This window comes from Gekko japonicus, unplaced genomic scaffold (genome assembly GCF_001447785.1).
Source record: "Gekko japonicus isolate JY-2015 unplaced genomic scaffold, Gekko_japonicus_V1.1 scaffold469, whole genome shotgun sequence".
NCBI lineage: Eukaryota > Metazoa > Chordata > Lepidosauria > Squamata > Gekkonidae > Gekko > Gekko japonicus.
The window spans coordinates 647,597-660,634 of NW_015173138.1; the positions used below are offsets into that span (position 1 = coordinate 647,597).

The following is a 13,038-nucleotide window of genomic DNA, read 5'->3' on the forward strand; positions in this document are numbered from 1 at the left end:
GAAATGCGATCAGGTCGAAGGTAATGGGACAGACCGCATTGCCCGCCTGGCGGCTGTAGAATTTTTATTTATTATTTATACTTTGAATTTCTACCCCGCCCTCCCGGCCGAGGCCGGCTCAGGGCGGCTTGCTTATTAGATGTCTCATCCTATTGATTGCATTGATTTACACTGTATAATCTGCCATAAGTCTCAGTGAGAAAGGTGAACTATAAATAATAAAATACAGCCCTAAATTAAAACCTTAAAAGCCGCCATAATACAAAAATGAAACTAAGGTGTGTAGTTTTAAAGAAGAAGAAGAGAAGAAGAGATTGGATTTATACCCCGCCCTTCACTTGGAGTCTCAGAGCGGCTTACAAACTCCTTTCCCTTCCCCTCCCCATAACAGACACCCTGTGAGGTGGATGGGGCTGAGAGAACTCTGACACAAACTGCTCTTTTTCAAGGACAGCTGTGCCAGAGCTTGCGACTGACCCAAGGTCACATCAGCAGCTGCAAGTGGAGGAGTGGGGAATCAAACCCGGTTCTCCCAGATTAGAGTCCGCGCACTTAACCACTACACCAAACTGGCTCTCCTTAAAGATACAGTCTTGCATGTGGATAGCTGACTTGAATTTGTAAGAGATATTAAATCTTATTTCCCAGATTGAACGAGGGAATGTGGATGGCACAAACAGGATGACCCTGGTTTTTCACCTTTCTCATCCCTGGGGTGTGGCTGTCTATGGGTCTTTTCTGTACTACACTGACCGTGATTATGAAGTAATCGAGCGGGTTGACAAGTCCACTGGAGCAAATAAAGTGGTGCTGAGAGACAACATTTCAAGACTGAAATGCCTCCGAGTTTATTATCGTGACAGTGAGTATTTGATGTGACCTATGATAGTTTTAGGGCACAGAGAAAGGGTTAAATTCCTGTTCCTTCAGCATCAGGCTAACTGTGGCATCCTAATACAAAATCAGGAGAAGGAGTTGTAGTTCTGTTCTGAGCCAAAGAACCAAAAGCCATTCTGAAAAAGTGGGATTCCTCCCGTCTTTTAAAAACTTCGATAGAACTAGCATGGAGGAGAATTTCATAGCCATGTTTCTGCTTCAGGAAGGCCTCAGATCTTAAAGGTGGCAACTTATTTATTAATTTATACAGGAAAATATAAATTCCAGGTCATTCATTACCAGTAAAAAGTTCAAACAAACTATTTGGTATTCAGTAATTCATACCATTTTTTAAATGTACACAACATTTATTTATCACTATGGAAAATTATCTGCACTGTTTATCAAAATTACCAGCATTTAGGTTTTGCTGGTTGCTCATAGCTGAGGCATTTATATAGTTAGATGTCTATACCTTGTTTTTCTCCCCAGGGAAGACCAAAAACATCTTTCAACATTGGTTGTCTCTCCTGCATTTTATCCCCACAACAATCCTGTGGGGCAGGTTAGGCTTAGGGGTATGCACCTAATATATATCAAACCCGAAAAATATTGGTATTTGCCAATATTCCTGAATCCCAGTATCGGCAAGATACTGGGCTTCAGGAATTATCGGTACTGCCGAATGGATCCGGTGCAGTTATACCCTACGGGGATCATCCCCATAGGGTATAATAATCCTCCCCCCCCCATTACTGCCAGGGCAGCAGGTTCCCATCATTGAAGGGAAGGCAAATTGCCTTGGATCTCTGATTCGGCTTCTAGGGAGCCCGAATAATGCTGTAGACATTATACGGGGTTTTTTTTTCAGTTCGGCCGAACCAAATGCACATCCCTAGTTAGGCTAGAGAGAGTGATTGCTTAAGTTAACTCTGTGAGCTTCAACAGTAAAGGAGGATTTGAACCTAGGTCTTCCCAATCTTCCCAATATTCATCAGTAAAGGAGGATTTGAACACAAGTCTTCCCAGATTCTTAACTACTACACTATATCTGAGGAAGTGTGCTTGCACACAAAAATTTATACCTTGAATAAAACTTAATTGGTCTTAAGGGTGCCACTGGACCCAAACTTTGTTCTGCTACACTATTAGCTCTTGTTAGCAGGCTTTTATTCTACTCTTCCTTTTAGGAGCTCAGACCAGCATATGTGGTGGTCTTTTCTGCATTTTATGTTCACAAAACCCCTGTGAGGCTGAAAAAAAAGAGTGTGGTTGTCCCATGGTCACCTAGTAAGTCTCTTAGCAGTGTGAGGATAGTATTTTAAAAAACCTTTTAATTTTTGAATATGCAATTGTAACGCATTTCCTGCAATGGAAGAGCCGCTTAAGTTAGTGGAAGAGTTCTTAGACTGGAGGAAGACTTCAGACTTCAGCCAAAATGAAAGGTGGGGTATAAATGTTTTAATAAATAAATGAATGAATAAATGAATAAAATGTGCTCGGTAGAGTGGTAGGATTGGGTAGGATCACTCATCTATTTATGCTTGCTTTGCAACAGCATTTATTTACTCGCTTGCTTTGGTCCTCTTGAACGGTAGCACATGCAGTGAGTTTCAGTTCATGTTTATGTTTGTCTCTCCCGCCTTCAGATTCTGCTGGTTCCTCGAACGGCTGCAGTAACAATGTTGGGATTTGTCAGCAACTTTGCCTGCCTTTACCTGGGGGGCTTTTCTCCTGTGCTTGTGCAACTGGCTTCCAGTTAAATCCTGACAACAGAACCTGTTCCCCGTACAATTCCTTTGTTGTCGTCTCCATGCTGTCCGCAATTAAAGGATTTAGCTTGGAAGCATCTGACCACTCGGAAGCAATGGTCCCCTTGGCAGGAAGAGGTAGGTGAAGATTATCATTCCTTAGCAGAATCCTTTGATGTCTAATGTTCTGTTTACTGCTGTGGATGGGTAGTGCTGTACTTCCCTCATGTGGATTTCATGCTGTTAAGTTAAAAATGACATAAACAAGGCTGTTGAGGAGAAGTACTTTTGGTTAAACCGGTTGTTTGACTGGAATCCAGAAAAACAGGTGATGTTGGAACATGGGAACTGAGAGCAGAATCCAGTGATACAGTTCTTATTGCCCTCCAAACATGGAGTTTGGTGAAAAATGCATGGCAGTTCTACATTATATCAGCTAGTTCTGGTTGATTCCTATTTTTGCAGCTTTGACCACTTTGTGAATCTCAGGATGTCATCTGTCTTCTATAAATGTGTCAGCTGCGGAGGAATCAAAAAAAGATTATTTGTTTCTGCATCACACCTCGAGGCTCAAATGAATGTGCTGGTCGTGCATGTGCACTACTTGATTTCTCATTATTCGATGATTAAGTGAATTGTGAAAGAGACTTGCAAAATACTGTGTTTGAGGTGATGTTTGTTTCTGCATCACACCTCGAGGCTCAAATAAATGTGCTGGTTCACACGTGCATGTGCACTACCTGATTTCTCATTATTTGATGATTAAGTGAATTGTGAAAGTGACTTGCAAAATACTGTGTTTGAGGTGATGCTGGCTGATACAAAACTGTTGTTTCCGATGGTGTTGTCTCTGATATCTGTGATGGTACATTCACACATGACGATTAAGATCCATGTGTGAATCAGTCCCAAATCCAAATAAAATAAATCTTAGTAGCAATGCTCCCTCTGAGCTGTGGAGTCTTGTGAGCAAAAATTCTACTTTGTGAGCCACTGGCATTAAAGTTGTGAGTGAGCAATTTGGCTACTGCATAAATTAGTTTGCTCTGGAGCTGTCCTTAATGAGCTAAGACAAAAATGTGTGAGCCAGAGGCTAAAAAACTGTGAGCTAGCTCACTCTCACTCAGCTTAGAGGGAACACTGCTTAGTAGAATTTCCACTGAACAGATAAACCAGTCATAAAACCTTCTTGCAGTGAAGGTGAAGACAATCGGTGAGCCAGAGCAAATTCTCTTCCTGTGGCTGGTGTAGCTGAAAGGGAGGGACTAATAGCCAGAATACACGTTATGGTGTCCATGGGTCCAACCTGTGGCCACTGCCATCATTTTTGAGGAAAATTTAGTTTTTTGAAAAAACAGCCGGGGGGGGGGCTGTTTTGGCCCTGTCGCAGAATTAGGGCCTGGATTGAGCCTCAGTCCTCTGTTAAACCTATGTTACTTTAATTTCTGTATTTAAGTACAGTTGAATCTTTGGTTCTGTGTCCCAGGAGGCTTCAGGACTCTGCTGGTGCTGTGGCCTTCTGGTACCGATAACCCTGTACATGATTTTGCCTTAGAGGATGTTCATACATTCCAGAAGTTAGTGGTGTCATTATCAGAATCTAGATAGATTTGAATCTAGCTTCCTTGACTCTCCTTGATTTCTGTGAGCTTCCTGACCCCAGAGATAGAAAGGAGGGGAGTAATTTGGTTCAGTTCTTGTCAGTTCTAGTTGGGCCTGCGTCACATCCATGGTAGTCCTACGTGATACCGTGTCAGTCGGTATGCTAGCAGCTATAGGTCCAAGAAAGATATATATCTCTGGTTTACTAATGGTAGGGGACTGGCCATCAATAGTTTCATGTGAGACCTTGGTGGCTAGTCCAGAATGTTCTGAGTCTTATACAAGTACTGGGTTTGTGTTGAAATATTCTATGTTGAATATTGAAATGCTGCGAAGTGTTTTCTGTTTTAAGAGTGTGTAATGGAGTAAGTTGAACTTTGTTTAAGAACTGTTGTCTCTCTTTATACTAGATTGAGCCCCTTGCCAGTCTCCACCCAACCTTTGAAAGAACTCAGGGGAACTGGAGGGGGTCCCAGGAAAAGGACCCCAGAAACCCTCAACAGGCTCTTAAAAAGGGGTGTGGGGGAAGTGGAACAAAATAAGTTGATGCTACAGTGTGTGTGTGTAAAATGTGGTAAAGTCACAGCCAATTTATTGCGACCCAGTAGGGTTTTCAAGGCAAGAGAGGTGGTTTACAATTGCCTGCCTCTGCATAGTATCCCTAGACTGCTTAGCTTCCGAGATCTGACAAAGATGTCTTGGGACATCCAGATGTCACTGCAGCAAGAGCCCAGTCGGGAATTATTAAACAGCTAATTTTATTTTCAAAATTAGCGTTCGTGGCCATGAGTTGGACCCATGGCCATTGTAACATGTACTTTGCCTCTAAGAAAGCTCTGCTTCCGAGCCAAAAGTTACAACTGATGGATGGCTTCCAGACATATAGAAAATGGTTGGGTTCTTTTCATAGAAGGTCTAATAACCAGTCGTAAGACTAACATACAACAAACGGAATATTAAATGAAGAATCATATTTTTCAAAATGTTCCAGGGAGAAATGCGCTGCATGTGGATGTCCATATCCCTTCTGGTTTCATTTACTGGTGCGACTTCAGCAGCAGCAGTCCTTCTCAAAACGCAATACGCAGAATCAAGCCAGATGGCTCCTATTTCACAGATGTCATCACAGATGGGATAGGGCGCAATGGAATCCGTGGCATTGCTGTTGACTGGGTATCAGGTTTGTACTACTCTAGCGCAGTAAATATATATTTATCTTCTGTGTTATTTATGTTTTTAGGAAATCTGGATCCCCAGAATCTGATATAAAGTGTTATTATATATTCTTGAAGGTTATTCTTGATAGGGGCCAGATGTCTGAACTCATTTGGGGCACTTTCATTTTGCTTCGCTGCCCCATTGGGCTCTCATAACAAACCACATTTGTAGAGATTCTTGTTGCTTCAGTTCTTTTGTCTATCTGTGCTTTATATAGTAAGTGTCACTTATTCATTAACATCAGAATGAGGAAATTTTAGCTTTGAATGCATAACAATAATACATTACTGTTTACTCAAAAGTGGTTGCCACTGATCTTAATAGGGCTTGTTCCCAAGTCAGTCATCATTTCTTGCAGTGCAAGAAATTGATGAGATGGTCTTTAAGGATATGAATGTATGGACTAGTGTTAAGACTGCACTCTGTGTCAACGTTAGAGGGATCTCTGCTTTCCTTGATAGTAATTTTGCCATTTGTGTAGTCTCGTGGCATCCGCACTGCAACTCAAAGGCCACTGCTAACCTGCGGATGTTTTTCGGCTCGCAATTGGAAACCCTGCCAAAGAGCCCTGCTCAAGAGGGTTTAGAGCTACCAACCAGAACACCCTTCTCAGCTGGTGTCTGAAAGCCCCTGTTCTCCTGCAAGGCTCCCAGCATGTGTCAAAAGCCTTGTCAAAGAGGCAAGGCTAGAATGCTGTTTAGGAGGCTTGGATGGAGCTGCCAGCCCAACCCCATAAGCAGGGCTCCAGCAGCACATCTTAAGGTTTTTGATGCCTGTGGAAACTGCAGAATCAGCAGGCTCTTATGCACACCAAAAGCCCTAAGATGTGGGGCAGAACAAGGGAGCATGGACAAAGATAAGCTGGGAGTCAGACAGATAGAGACAGATGCCCTAAATGAAACAGCACAGGCATTTATGTTCATATATCCAGTGACAGAGATCTGTATTCAACTACCAAAGTAGCTGCACCGATATAAAAGCCGATATTTTTTGGCTTTTATTTGGGCACAGCTACTTGCCAAGTCGTGCCACTGCTGCAGTGCGACTCAGAAAGTCCAGAAGGCTTTAAAGCACTTCATTCAGAGTTGTGTCACCACTGTGGCCCAACTCCGGGAGTGAAGTGAAAGCATTAAAACTTTAAACCCCCTCACTTCACTGCGGAGTTGCACTGCTGTGGCGGCCCGACTGGAAGTGAAATGAAGGCATTTAAAGTTTAAATCACTTCACTTGCAGAGTCAACTCTCCATTATACCCTATGGGGACAGTCCCCATAGGGTATAATGGAGCCAAATAAATTCGGGTTTCCCAAATATTTACCCACATACCAGTAAAATACCAATACTGGTATTCAGGAATATCGATACTTTTTTTGTCCAATAGACCCAAATCAGGGAAAAAAACAATTATTATTTTTTTTGCAAACCTCTAATCTTCACACCCCACAAATTCGGGAATATCGATACTTTTTTTGTCCAGTAGACCCAAATCAGGGAAAAAACAATTTATTTATTTTTGCAAACCTCTAATCTTCACACCCCACCAGGAGGCTGGCAACCCTAGAAGGAGAGAAGGAAGCAGGAAAGGGGGAGAGACTATGAGGGCTTTCAGGAAAGAGAAAATGGTGGGAGAGGGGGAAGTGAGATGCCTCCTGCAAGTCTTTGCAGGTTCCCATTTGAACGTCTATATTGTTCTTCTGTACTGTCTTGCATATGCTTAACACTGCTTGAAAATGAATGTATCTATATTTTATTGGCTTTGTTTTTTTTTAACCCAGGAAATCTCTATTTTACTAATGCATTCCTGAGAGAGACATTTATAGAAGTTCTACGTTTAAACACTACTTATCGCCGTGTCCTGCTTAAAACCAATGTGGATATGCCAAGGCATATTGTTGTGGACCCCCAAAACAGATACCTGTTCTGGGCAGATTACGGACAGAATCCAAAGATAGAACGTGCATTTCTCGACGCTACCAATAGGACTGTGCTGGTCTCTGAAGGCATCGTTACACCACGTGGTTTGGCAGTAGATCACAGCAATGGCTACATTTACTGGGTGGATGATTCTTTAGACATGATTGCAAGGATTTCACAAGATGGTGGAGAGCCAGAAATTGTCCGCTACGGCAGCCGTTACCCGACTCCATATGGCATTGCTATTTTTGAAAACTCTATGATTTGGGTAGATAGAAATTTGAAAAAAATCTTCCAAGCTAGTAAAGAGCCAGGGAATACTGAACCACCAGCAGTTATAAGAGACAACATCAACTGGCTGAGAGACGTTACCATTTACAACCGTCACTATCAGTCACAGTCCCCTGCCGATGTCAACCACAATCCATGTCTGGAGGACAATGGAGGCTGTTCGCATCTGTGTTTTGCACTCCCGGATCTGGTAACACCAAAATGTGGATGTGCGTATGGATTGCTAGATAGTAATGGCAAAAGCTGCTCCATTTCGACAGATAACTATCTAATCTTCACTTTGGAGAACGCCCTTAGAAGCTTGCATCTGGATCCTGCGAATCATAGCCCTCCATTTCAAACTGTGGCTGTATTAAGAACTGCAGTAGCTCTTGACTATGATAGTGTGAATAATGTGATATATTTCACTCAGAGTTCCCCAGCAGGCACAGGAAAAATAAGTTATCTGAACATCTATTCTGGAACTGGTAGCCCCACCATAGTAGCATCAGGTAAACATGACTATTTCTTCAAGGTTACAATGCTTAACTATATGATTATTTGAATAATTTGGGCTGTGTTTTACTCTTTAAAATGTCTCCACAGTCAGAATATTACTCTGTCTCCCTGTAACTACACTAACAGTATCATCCTAAGCAGGGTTGCACCCTTCTGAGTCCATTGAGTTCATTGTACTTAGAAGGTCATAACTTTGCTTAGGTTTGCACTGTAAATCATGCTTCTCTTTAAGTGACTGTTTAGGATATAGATGAAGGTACCATGGAGGACACAGGTCTTTCTTGTAGTAGCAGCAGTAGTAATAATAGTAGTAGCCGCAGCAGCAGCAGCAGTAGCAGTAGTAAAAATAATAGCATACATGAAGGGTAGGCCACTCAATATAAGTATATGTAGATGTTGCCAAGGCTGGGAGTAGCCATGCTGTCATGTAAGAGCCTTAAGAAGTACACATTACCATACCTTTGTCTGCTGTCATGTGTTTAAAAGTGATCTTTTAGCTTTAGATAGACCAGTAATATCCCACTGTGGCACTCAAAAGGGCCTTTGGACGCATTATGGTGATTGATTCATAGTGTTTTCATGCAGAGTTATTTGTTGTGCTTTGTATTCTGCTTGTCTTAAGGTCCGGGAACTCCAGACGGTATAGCCTTTGATTGGATCAACAAGAGACTTTATTACAGTGACTATCTAAATCAGACCATCAGTTCAATGGCTGTGGATGGATCTAATCGCTCTGTGGTGGCTCATGTTCCACGTCCAAGGGCCATTGTATTGAATCCTTGCCAAGGGTAAGCAGTACTTTCCGTAAATTGTGTTGTGAAATAAGGGGTGTCTGCTTCTGCATTCCTTGCTGTTTCTCTGCTTTCATCATATCAACATTAATAAGGGAGACCTCAAAGTACCCTTTTCCTCCCTGGCCGAGGAAGTTTGCTGTATGCCTTTTCTTCAGGACTTTTGGAAGTCTGTTTTCTTTCAGAAGGCTACAGTGGTTAATAAGAACATAAGGATATAAGAGAAGCCTGTGTTCGATCAGGCCAATGGCCCATCCAGTCCAACACTGTCACACAGTGGCCAAAAATACCAGGTGCCATCAGGAGGTCCATCAGTGGGGCCAGGACACTAGAAGCTCTCCCAATGTTGTCCCCCCCCCCCAAGCACCAAGAAGACAGAGCATCACTTGCCCCAGAGTTCCTATCTATACCTTGTGGCTAGTAGCCACTGATGGATCTCTGTTCCATATGTTTATCTAATTCCCTCTTGAAGCAGTTCATGCTTGTTGCCACCACCACCTCCTGTGGCAGTGAATTCCACGTCTTAATCACTCTTTGGGTGAAGAAGTACAAAATGTGGGACCCATGCAGAGGAATATGGCACAGGTGGGAGGGTTTTGAATGAGGAGGGACAAGAGAATGAAATGGCTCCTCCTCTCTCCCCTGTACCTGCAGCACCACAGAAGGGATGAGGCAATTTCATTCCCTTGCACCTCCTTACTCCCGCCCCCCCCCCGATGTTGCCCATGTGGGTCCTGTGACCCCTGAGAATGATCTTTGTAGAGGTTAGAAAGGGCTTCAGGAATGAAGGGGAATGCAGGAAAACTCCATGTGCCAGCTATGCACAGGTGGTTGGATACAAGCCGCTGTTTTCTCTGCTTAGAAGTGTTTTATCTGTGGTTTTATTGCTGCCTTATAGGTTTTTTTGCTGTTTTGAATTGTTTTGGGGCAGTTGCTCTGGGTTTATTTTTCTGCTGTTTTTTTAATGTTTTGTTCTGAGGATGATTTTAGTCTTATTGCTGTTGTTGCTGTTTCACTTTTTTCCTATTCCACTGGAGAGTTGGTTTTATACAGGAAGGTGGGAAATAAATGCCCTTTAGATAAATAAATAAATAAGCAAATAAATATATTAATAATTGTGTTATCATAGGTACATGTACTGGACTGATTGGAGTTCCAATGCTAAAATAGAACGAGCGACCCTTGGAGGAAATTTCAGGACAGCCATTGTCAGCACCAACTTAGTATGGCCCAATGGATTAACATTAGACTACGAGGAACAGCAGCTTTATTGGGCTGACGCAAATTTGTATGTATCTGTGTTTAATTTGCTTGCAATTGGACCTGTATTTGTACACTAATACCCAAGTGTTCCCTGTGCGTGCGGATACTTATTTCCATAAATCAGGGGCACATGGAGGTTAAAGAGACTTTTCTGCACAATTGGGGCATTCCCCAGGTGTTCAGAAAAATCTAAAATGTTTTTAAAAGTAGGGGGAGGAAAGAGAGAAATCCCCCCAAAAGTAAAACTGTGTTCTCTGCGCATGCGTACTTACTGAGCTGTGGAAAAAGCAAATAATTGCCTCTGTTGCTGCCCATGCCACTGCTAGGGCTGCTGGGAAAAGCTGTTGGAGCCACAAGGTACCCACCAAGGCAATACCCGTCCCAGCCACTGCTCGGCCTGCTGCAGCAAGACCCGTCCATTCATGTCAACACAGGAACCGTCCCCACCACCGCCAGGACTGCCAGAAAATAGGAGGACAGTAGGGGGACTCCCAGGGCTGCCAGTCTCTCCCCCCCCCCAGCCAAAGTCCCGCACCCATCAGTGGCCCCTGCGGGCTTCTATCCAAAGGAGCAGCAGCGCAGGAGGAGTGGCTAAGCCCAGGGGGTACACAAACAGAGCACTGAGCAGCCGCTCATTGGGCTGCCCCGCCAGCTTTTTGCTTCACATGCTTGAGGTTTTTTGCCCTTTTGGTTAGGTGAGGGAGAGGAGGAAGCGACCAAAGCCATCCAGCCAGCTGCCCACTGCCCCCACCCCCCATCACCATGCTGGAGAGAGCGCGGGTTCCAGCAAGACAGCCCTGGAGTCGCGGGGCAGGGGCCGCCGCCACATCCCTCCCAGGCGAGCGGCCTCCCCACAGCCAGAAAAACAAGGACGAAGCCGCAGAAAGGGAGGCAGAAGAGGGGGAGATTGTGGGGGGGAGGAAAGAGAGAAAGAGGGAAGAGAAAGAGAGGGGCAGGCTGAGAAGGGGTGGGGAAAGAGGACATTGTCTGAGAAGGGCTGGGGTAAGAGAGGGGTGAGACATACAAGGGGTGAGAGGAGAAGGGGTAAGAAAGGATACCTAGAGAAGGGGGTAGGGAGGAAAGCTGACACAGAAGGGGTGAGAGGAGAAGGAGAGGTGAGGGCAGATTGGTAGATAAGGGGTAGGTACAGAAAGACAGGAGGGAACCTTCACAGAGAAGAGGGAGAGGGAAGCAAGGACGGGCAAAATGTCCCCTCCCCACAAGTTTCTTGCGGGTCTCCCCTTGTATTTTACTGTTTCTCAGATGCTTCGGTACGGTACTGGTTTAAATAATATGCAGTAGTTCAGTAACAAAGATACTACATTATGATCATGGTTAGTAAGAATTTTTTTTGGCGACAGTGGTGTTCATTGTTAGTTTATTTTCTGTTTGCCAAACAAGCAAAATGATGGGAATGAAATCTGTTGAATGGTAGAATGGTAATCAGTGCTGGCAAAGCACAGCTGGCTTATGGTGATCCATAGGGTTTTCAAGGCAAGAGGCGTTCAGAGGAGGTTTGCCAGTGCCTGCCTCTGCATCATGACCCTGGTATTCCTTGGAGGTTTCCCATCCAAATATTAGCTAGGTCCAATCCTTCTTAGCTTCCAGGATCTGTCAAGATTGGGCTATCCAGGTCAGGGCATGATTCACTACATACAGTATAATTAGATTGCTAACAAGTTTTAATATTTGAGAGCTGTGGGTTACAAGGATTTTTGAAGTTTACAATAAGCTTTACGTGTTTCACAGTATTTCTCATAAGGGGGATTTAGGGGCATATAATGTATGAAATTTTGGTGTCTCGTGCTTTGTTTTCAAATACTAACAACTCCTAATTGTTTTAGACAGAAGATAGAGCGCAGCACCCTTACAGGTGAAAATCGTGAGGTCATTGTTAGCACAGCCCTCTATCCATTTGCAATGACCCTCTTTGATCAACATATTTACTGGACAGACTGGAACACCCGGAGTATTTACCGAGCCAACAAATATGATGGGTCGAATCAGATTGTTATGATCTCAAATCTGCCATCCAGACCCATGGATATTCACGTCTGGGCCAAAAGCAAGCAACAGAAATGCACCAATCCTTGTAACCAGTTCAATGGTGGTTGCAGCCATATCTGTGTAACAGGTAAATAAAAGATTTATTAAAAAATAATAATAACGTATGTATTGTCATTGAGTGCCATGTCTTTCAATAAGGGATTAGATCAGCTGAGACAATTTTATTTAAGTTCTTGCACTCAAATAGCATTTTAGTTTGGATCACCATTGCAACGGAAAAAGTAAGTTTTCATTCACAAAATGCATAGCACATATATATGCAAGGACATAGACACACCAGTATATGAACAAATGAAGCTGTCTTGTATGGAGTCAGATCACAGGTCAAGTAAGGTCTATACTCAGACTGGCAGCAGCTCACCAGGGTCTCAGGCAGAGGTCTTTTGCATCACATACTGCCTAGTCCTTTGAACTGAATATGTCTGGAATGAACCTGGGATGTTCTGCATGCCAAATTTATGCTCTGCACTAAGCTGCAGACAACTAAGCATTGGCAAATCCCAACCATATCTGACATCTAGGACACTGCCTTGTCTGGTGGTAGATCAAGATAGGTAGCTGTGTTAGTCTGTCCGTAGAAAACAGCTAGAGTCCAGTAGCACCTTAAAGACTAACAAAATTTGTGGCAGGGTATGAGCTTTCGTGACTGACGAGAGTTCATACCCTGCCACAAGTTTTGTTAGTCTTTAAGGTACTACTGGACTCTTTCACTTTTGTCTAGTGACAGTCATTTGAAATTTCTGCAACTAGTAAAAGAAGCTGCAGCAG

General features: G+C 43.4%; 1 protein-coding gene across 1 annotated transcript in view; it reads left to right on the forward strand.

The window, feature by feature from the left end:
• LRP2 (LDL receptor related protein 2) overlaps positions 1 to 13,038 on the forward strand; it is a 241,739-nt gene that overhangs the window by 154,920 nt on the left and 73,781 nt on the right. Inside the window, exons 36-42 of the mRNA XM_015422244.1 lie at positions 649 to 862; positions 2,526 to 2,765; positions 5,221 to 5,409; positions 7,222 to 8,142; positions 8,772 to 8,937; positions 10,070 to 10,228; positions 12,048 to 12,337. Of these exons, the coding sequence (XP_015277730.1) occupies positions 649 to 862; positions 2,526 to 2,765; positions 5,221 to 5,409; positions 7,222 to 8,142; positions 8,772 to 8,937; positions 10,070 to 10,228; positions 12,048 to 12,337 (2,179 nt within the window). The remainder of the gene's footprint in view (positions 1 to 648; positions 863 to 2,525; positions 2,766 to 5,220; positions 5,410 to 7,221; positions 8,143 to 8,771; positions 8,938 to 10,069; positions 10,229 to 12,047; positions 12,338 to 13,038) is intronic.